This window comes from Anolis carolinensis, unplaced genomic scaffold (assembly GCF_035594765.1).
Source record: "Anolis carolinensis isolate JA03-04 unplaced genomic scaffold, rAnoCar3.1.pri scaffold_13, whole genome shotgun sequence".
Lineage (NCBI taxonomy): Eukaryota > Metazoa > Chordata > Lepidosauria > Squamata > Dactyloidae > Anolis > Anolis carolinensis.
The window spans coordinates 13,609,712-13,618,074 of record NW_026943824.1 but is presented as its reverse complement, the minus strand read 5'-3'; the positions used below and the strand labels follow the sequence as shown (position 1 = coordinate 13,618,074).

The 8,363-nt window shown below is 45.0% G+C and overlaps 1 protein-coding gene across 2 annotated transcripts; it reads left to right on the top strand.

Moving 5' to 3' along the window:
• The first annotated feature begins 297 nt into the window (after positions 1-297).
• pgp (phosphoglycolate phosphatase) lies at positions 298-8,270 on the top strand. 2 transcript variants are annotated; one of them, XM_062964687.1, is made up of 2 exons: positions 298-1,378; positions 6,096-6,330. In XM_062964687.1, exons 1-2 carry the CDS (start codon positions 437-439, stop codon positions 6,186-6,188), a joined length of 1,035 nt encoding a protein of 344 aa, XP_062820757.1. In that variant the 5' UTR covers positions 298-436; the 3' UTR covers positions 6,189-6,330. The 2 variants fall into 2 exon arrangements, with proteins under 2 accessions (XP_062820757.1, XP_003229206.2); XM_003229158.4 differs by having other exon boundaries at positions 422-1,304; positions 6,096-8,270.
• Positions 8,271-8,363: the final 93 nt, after the last annotated feature.

The window sequence follows — 8,363 nt, the reverse complement described above, 5'->3', positions numbered from 1 at the left end:
TTTAAGGAAGGGAGGCGGGTCCTGAGGCTTCTCAACCATTGGGGGCTGTCGGGGGGTGGGCTCTCGTGGGGTCTTAACCAATCGGCGACGTCGGAAGCTCTGAAGGACACTAAAAGCAATCTTAAAGCAATTTGCGAAACCTCTCGCCCAATGAGGGCGCTCGGGGGGTGGAACTAGGAGGCGTCTCAGCCAACCAGCGTCGTCGGAAACTCTGAGGCGAACTTAAGGCACTTGAGAGAGAGCTAAGGAAGGGAGGGGGAGTCTTGAAGCTTCAGTCTTGAAGCTTCTCACCCAATGGGGGAGCTCGGGGGGCGGGAGTAAGAGGCATTTCAGCCAACCAGCGTCGTCGGAAGCCCTGAGGGGAATTGAAGGCACCTGAAGCTAAGGAAGGGAGGGGGGTCTTGAAGCCTCTCGGAGCCTTGAAGCTCCTCACCCAATGGGGGCGCTCGGGGGGCGGGCTCTCGTGGGTTTTTTAACCAACCGGCATCGCCGGACCCTCAGAGGTGACCTGAAGGCAATTCTAAGGCCACTTGCGAAACCTCTTGCCCAATGGGGGCGCTCGGGGGGCGGGGCCAGGAGGCGCCTCAGCCAACCGCCGTCGCCGGAAAACCTGAGGGCGCCTTCTGAGGCGCTTTCTTCCATCATGGCGGCGGCGGGAGGAGGCGGGAAGCGCTGCCGGCGCCTGGACCCGTCCTTGGCGCCTTCGGTGTTCTCGGGCGCGGAGGCGGTGCTCTTCGATTGCGACGGGGTGCTGTGGCGGGGCGACACGGCCGTCCCCGGCGCCGCGGAGACGTTGCGCCGCTTGGAGGGGGAGAACGACAAGAAGCAGAAGCGGCGCCTGCTCTGCTACGTGACTAACAACTCCTCCCGGACGCGCGAGGCCTACACGGAGAAGCTGCGGCGGCTGGGCTTCCCTCCGGCGGAGGCCCGGCAGGTCTTCGGCTCCGGCTTCTGCGCCGCCCGCTTCCTCCGCGCCGCCCTGCCTCCCGGGGGAGCCTCCTCCACGTACGTGTTAGGCGGGCCCGCCTTGGCAGCCGAGCTGGAGGCCGCCGGAGTGCCCCACTTGGGAGCCGGGCCCACTCCGGAGTCGCTGTCGTCGCCCTCCGAGTCCCCCGCGGTGCTCTTCGGGACCCGCGCCGCTCTGGACCCCTCGGTGGGCGCCGTGCTGGTCGGCTACGACGAGCACTTCTCCTACGGGAAGCTCTGCCTGGCCCTGCGCTACCTCCGCCGCGACCCGCAGTGCCTCCTGGTCGGCACCAACCGCGACCACCGCCTCCCGCTCGAAGGAGGCAGCGCCCTGCCCGGTACGTGGAGCGAGGCACGCGCGGAGCATGCGCAGACAGAGAGAAGAGGGGCACACACATACACATATGGAATAGTGGGTTTATTATTTATTTCTTTATTATTATTTATTATTTATTTATTAGCGACATTTATATCCCGCCCTTCTCACCTCGAAGGGGACTCAGGGCGGTTTACAAGTATATAAACATACAATATATTATATTATACGACTACCGTGTTTCCCCGAAAATAAGACAGTGTCTTATATTAATTTTTGCTCCCAAAGATGTGCTAGGTCTTACTTTCAGGGGATGTCTTATTTTTCCATGAAGAAGAATTCACATTTATTGTTGAACAAAAAAATGAACATTTAGTATATACTGTACAGTAGTTGCCATCACAAACCAGCATAACCAGACAAACTGTGAATCCTATCAAGAATTTCTTGTTACTACCAATATTTCCATGTACAACATTCTATGGTACGTACATTTACCGATCCTGCATGCTCCGGTGTTCTGTTCGTTGGGCATGCTTCCAAACAAAAACTTTGCTAGGTCTTACTTTCGGGGGAGGCCTTAAATTTAGCAATTCAGCAAAACCTCTACTAGGTCTTATTTTCTGGGGATGTCTTATTTTAGGGGAAACAGGGTATATTGCAATATTAATAGTAATATTGCATGTAATAAAAATATACAGTTATAATAGTGAATTATAATTATTACATTGTATTACATCATAATAATATTATTAATATTACATAGTAGTATAGTATAATATATTGGAGCCTGAGGCACCTGAGAGAACTAATACTATATTACAGTAGAGTCTCACTTATCCAACATAAACGGGCCGGCAGAATGTTGGATAAGCGAATATGTTGGATAAGCGAATATGTTGGATAAGCGAATATGTTGGATAATAAGGAGGCATTAAGAAAAAGCCTATTAAACATCAAGTTAGGTTATGATTTTACAAATTAAGCACCAAAGCATCATGTTATACAACAAATTTGACAGAAAATTTAGTTCAATACGCAGTAATACTATGTAGTAATTACTGTATTTACGAGTTTAGCACCAAAATATCACAATATATTGAAAACATTGACTACAAAAATGCGTTGGATAATCCAGAACGTTGGATAAGCGAGTGTTGGATAAGTGAGACTCTACTGTATATAGTATATTATATTATAATATATAATATAGTATAATATTATTATATATTGGGGCCCCTGGTGGTGGCGCAGTGTGTTAAAGCACTGAGCTGCTGAACTTGCAGACCGAAAGGTCCCAGGTTCAAATCCTGGGAACGGAATGAGCGCCCACTGTTAGCCCCAGCTCCTGCCAACCTAACAGTTTGAAAACATGCAAATGTGAGTAGATCTATAGGTACCGCTCCTGCGCTCCATGCAGTCATGCCAGTGGCCACATGACCTTAGAGGTGTCTGTGGACAATGCCGGCTCTTCGGCTTAGAAATGGAGATGAGCACCAACCCCCAGAGTCGGTCACGACTGGACTTAATGTCAGGGGAAAACCTTTACCTTTACCTATTATATATTATTATATCATTAAATTGATACAGGTGGAAAGATGTCTTCCTGGCCCCATCTTCTTCATTCTGGTCCAGAATGGCAGTTAGACCTTGGGGGTGGGGGGGAGTGCTGCCATCTGATGGTAAAGGAGACATGGTGGAAAGATTTTGAGCCCACATTCCACACGTTCCACCTGTGCTATAACAAATGGCTGGAAAACATAATAATTGCAGTTTAATTTGGCATTCCACGTAAAGAAGCAGAGCACAGTTCTCTGAGGCTTCTTCGGGCCCTTCCACACAGCCACATAATCCAGAATATCAAGGCAGATAATCCGCAATCTCTGCTTTGAACTGGGCTATCTGAGTCCACACTGTCATATAACCTAGTTCAAAGAAAATAATGCAGGATTTTATACAGCTTTGTGGAATGGGCCTTCCACACTTCTGCTTCTTGGAGGCTCCAACCTCCACAGGGATAAGAAACAGGTTAGCCTGAGGCATCCAGATGACATTTCAGGCAAATCCATTTCATTACTACATTTATACCCTGCCCCGAAGGGGACTCAGAGCAGCTTACTAGTTATATGTACATACAATATATTATATAATTAGCATTGCACAATATTAGCATTGTGTATTCTTATACCCCGCCTCCATCTCCCCAAAGGGACTCGGGGTGGCTAAATGGGGTGACAGCCCAGGCAAATACAATAAGAAACATAAAACACAACAATTAACAAAAACAACGCACAAATGAGAATAAACATCAACATTAAAAAATAGCAACAACATTGATAAAAAGCATATTAAAATACAACAGTAGAATCATAAAAACGAACTGGGTAAAAGTGCGCTAAGTGAGTTTTGTAAACAAGAGGTAGTTGATACTATTAGTAGTAGTACATTAATATACATCATATAATTGATATTATTACATTGTATTATTGTTAGTATTATATTGTATTACATTAAAATATTATCAATATTCTATATATATAATATATTATTACCAAAGCACAGTATTAGTATTATATAATACTATGTTTTTGTGGGGGAGGGGCCCCCAACACTGTATTATTTACTAGCTTAGGGACCCGGCAGTGCCCGTGTTATTAGAAGAAAGCATTGTTTGTTTTGGGATGTTAGGTAGGTTTTGAGATGTTAGGCAATATTGTTGAAGTTTGGTTCAGATCCATGGCTGGCTGAGTTCAGTGCTGTCTGGATAAGGGTGAACTACAACTCCCAGATTCCCAGGGCAATCACCCCCAAATCCTGCCAGTATTCGTAGTTGGTCATATTGGGTCTGTGTGCCAAGTTTGGACCAGATCTGACGTCAACTGGTTCAGTGAACTATAACTCCCAGAGTCAAGGTCCATTCCCACAACCCCTGCAGTATGTTCAGTTGGTCATGGGGCTTCTCTGTGCCAAGTTTGGTCCCAGTTCATTGTTGGTGGGGGTCACAGTATCAGTGAAGGCACTGCAAGTCCCATTATCAGTGGCAAGTTTGGTCCATATCCATTGTTGGTTGGGTTAGCACTGCTCTCTGGATGTAGGTTAAGTACAACTCTTGTAAATCATTGTAAATTCTCCCCAAACCTCTTGTTCAGTTGCTGATCAATTCCTCTGTTAACTGTGTACCATAGGAAAAGGTTACGGTAGAGGCAGTTGGTGGGGTCATGCAAATTAAGGAACCCTGGGATGTCCATTCTGGAGGAAAAACAGAACATCTAGGATGAAATTGTCCCTGCATGAAAGCCTTCACTTAGGTGGGGGGGCAGAATGGTGTTTGTGGAAAACACTGGCAGGGTTTGGGCTTCATGTTCATGGCACTCACTATAACCTGCATTTCAGTGGAAGGGGGGCTATTGGTGTCTTCTTCACAGTGGGAACTATAGCTGTTTGTGGAGGCGGGAGGCTTTTTCCACATACGCACATACAAATTTTTCACTTTTATTATGTGTATAGATAACTAGCTTAGATATCCAGCTAGTTGCTCTGTAAGAGGAGGGAGTAGGATGGCTAGGGACCAAGTGAGAAAGGTTATGTTCTGCACTACAGTTAGCAGAATCCCCACTCAATTATTTATTTATTTACATCATTTTTACCCTGCCTTTCTCCCCGGGGGGACTCAAGGTGGCTTACACTAAATAGACAAACATTCAGTGCCTAAAAACAATGTACAAAACAACAATTCATATAAAAGCAGATACCATTACAAAATAAAATCACATTATATAAAATGTTAAACATATCCAAGATTAAAATCAATTCGAGAGAGAGAGAGAGAGAGAGAGAGAGAGAGAGAGAGCTATATAGCAAAGATATATATGCACAGCTTATGCTTGTCCTGAAAAGGACCAAGTGCAGGAATGTTGTATTTTGGACAACAGTTCCCGAATCCTATCCCTCGAGTGAAGCAACATAGTACCCAATTCATGGATCCAGGGTAGATGCAAAATGTTCCCTTATAAGCATACGCACACAATATGGTCATCCTGAAAGGTGGGGGGGGGTGAATGGCAGGTATATTTCCCCCACAATAGCCATGACATGAAAGGGGGTAGAGTGCAACTCTAATGCCCAGAACCCCCACTAACCCCCTTGAGGGAGGCAGTGCTCTGCCCAGTCCACACACAATATGCTTGACCTGGAAAAGGGCTGGGGCATAGGATTTTTCACCAGCACTGTGAATAGTGGCAGAGCTTGGGAAAGGTTATGCTCTGGACCACAGCTCCCCAAGTCCCCATATCTCAAGGGAGGCTGCTCTGTGCCCAGTACAGGGCATCAAGACATGTGTAGAGGGCTGCCTTTTATAACAGCATGTAGTTTACATGAGCTGAAAAGTTTTAGGGGTGGAGTAGGACTTGGCACCATTAGGATGGATTATGTGCAGACCTTCATCTTATTTCTCCAGGATAGACTTGATCTCAAGCAGGGGGTAGGACTACAAAGCCTCTGTGACTCTAGAAGCTTCCTAGACCTAAAGACATTTCTACTACTTATAAATGCAATGGTTTGCATCGTCCGTCCCCGTCCCCCCCCCCCCCCCCCCACTCTCCATCTCACAAAACTACATAGAAGGGAACTTGTCCAAACTGGAGGTCACTTGCATAATAAAATCTTCCAGTGCACCCTTATCATAATGATCAAGGGAATGGAAAAAAGCTTCAGTCTCTAAAAGGATTTGGCAAGGTCTGGAAAGGGGTTCTGAGTTTTCCCTCATTCCACATTTCATGGCTTAGTGGTTGCTTACTTTTTCTTTTTCCTGCAGGCACTGGCTGCCTCGTCAAAGCAGTGGAGACAGCAGCGGAGCGGGAGGCCTTCATCGTGGGCAAGCCCAGCCGCTACATCTTTGAGTGCGTAATGAAAGAGTTCAACATCGACCCTGCTCGCACTATCATGGTGGGAGATCGCCTGGACACAGACATCCTCATGGGTAACAACTGTGGCCTGACGACTCTGCTGACCCTTACGGGAGTCAGCACACTAGAAGAAGTCCAGGGCCACTTAGAAAGCGACTGCCCTGAGCGCAGAAGCCTAGTCCCTGATTACTATGTTGATAGCATAGCTGATCTTCTTCCTGCCCTCCAAGATTAGAAAAGGGAGATTACCCAGATTTTGAAAGGTATTTTCCCCTCCATCCCCAGTGGCTTGAGGCTGGTAGTGTCACCTCAGTTTGCACAGAGCTGATCCTTGCACCTTAAAATGCTTCTTATGCATACATTTCAATTGGGATTATCTGTTTACAAATTCCTTGTAAGAATGCACTTTGAACCAAAAAGGGAAGTGTGTTGTGTCAGTCAGTTTTCAAGTGTTGTGAAAGTATCCAGTATGTCTTAAAGGTTTTTGCAGTGCTCCAGTGTCAGGGAAGAGTCTTTCCCACCTGATTTGAAGGGTGTTGGGCAGACTACTGTTAAAACATTGCACTGTGGTTTATTTCTTTTTCGTCTGGAAATTCAGGGAAATGAATAGTTTGAGGGCACTTGTCCTTATCTGATCCTTAGAGCTTAACTTTAAGCTTGGTTTTAATGGTTACTCAGGTCCCATCTCTCGATGACCTGATCCTGAGGTGATGTCAGGAAAAAGGAAACCCTTTGTTTGTCAGGTAGTCTTGTTGTAGCCCTCTCCTCACTCTGCCATTTGCACTTGCTTAATATGCAAAATATGGATGATTCTATTGTGTTTCCTGTATGCCCCTGTTGAAATTGGTGAATGTATATAGCGACATAAAGAGCTTCAGATGTCTATTTTAAAAGCAAGATGTCTATTTTAAAAGTGAATATAATATATTGAAAATGTAGTTGTATTGGTCAAAAGGGATTGATTATTTCTAATAGATCTTCCTCATATTCTTGTGCACATACCAAAGTATCATTAGAATTATCCACAGGGTTTAACACTCTTTTAAGGAAGAATAGTTGAGGTTTACTTGATGATTTCTAAACTGTAGTTGTATTAGAATTATTTGTTAAATGGTGAAACAAAAGCTCTCATGCTTCCCTCCATGCCTCACCGATGCTGGTATATTGTGGCTGCAAGAGTAGATGACTTTATATAAGGGGCACCTTCAGGGAGAGTCCTCTGGTGTAAACAGGTGCTCCGCAGCCATTTTGGAGTCAGTACTCATGAAGCAGCAACAATAACAAGTCCAGGGTTTCCTGCTAATGTATTATTTCTGTGTTGCGGAAGACAGAAGAAAAATTCCTTGCATATCTCTTCTGGTAAAAATGGAAAATTGCTATTCTGAGTTGCACGTTTTCAGTTAATATGATGAGCTGCATTTTTTTCTAGTGCCTAGCTGCACTAAATGCCAGTCTTCAGTTTTGTTCTGGGCGTCAATGCCAAATACCTTAGCACTGTAGATATAAGGTTTTAAAACGGAAAAGTCACGCCTAGCAACCAAGAGAAGACACTTAGCAGTACTTTGTTTTGCAGGCCTAGCCCAGATCACCCTGACCTTGTGTGCAGGCTACACTTTCTATACTGAAGACACTTGAAACTTGTTTGAGCTTGCCACTGTTTCATAAAGCAATAATTGTATGGCATGGGCATCTGCTTGGAGGTACTAAAGATGCATAGTGATTCTACTCTGTTCTTGTAATTTTTCTCTCAACATCTTTTTCTTTTTTTCTTTATCAAAGTTGTTTGTAACCCTAAATGCTGTTCTCTACTTTCAGTAATGGAAACTGTTTCTTTCTCTTGTGGTCCTTTTCCTGGGACTTGTGCAATTCTGGGAAAAATTGAGGAATGTGTCATTTATGATGAATGTTTAGACCCTCTCAATGGTGGCTCAGGCCTGTTTGAATATGGTGGAATTGTCATCTCTCTACTGTTCTGTGCCCTTGTTGTGAAACTGTATTATGGTGAATGACCACACAGTCACTGTTGTGGCGTTAAGGAACGCCAGTCCTATACTTGAGTCATATTAAACAAAAGTGTCACTGGTTTTCTGTGTTTGTCATCTTTTCATTTTATGTCTCAGGAATTTTACAAGTTGCATTGCAAAAATGATATGGCGGGATTGCTAGTGTAGGATTAC

Bases quoted from the DNA above. Each gene is read 5' to 3' on its own strand.
- pgp (XM_003229158.4), top strand. From the start codon at position 437: ATGGGGGCGCTCGGGGGGCGGGCTCTCGTGGGTTTTTTAACCAACCGG. The intron at 1,305-6,095 runs GTACGTGGAGCG...TTTTTCCTGCAG, and splicing joins AGGAGGCAGCGCCCTGCCCG to GCACTGGCTGCCTCGTCAAA.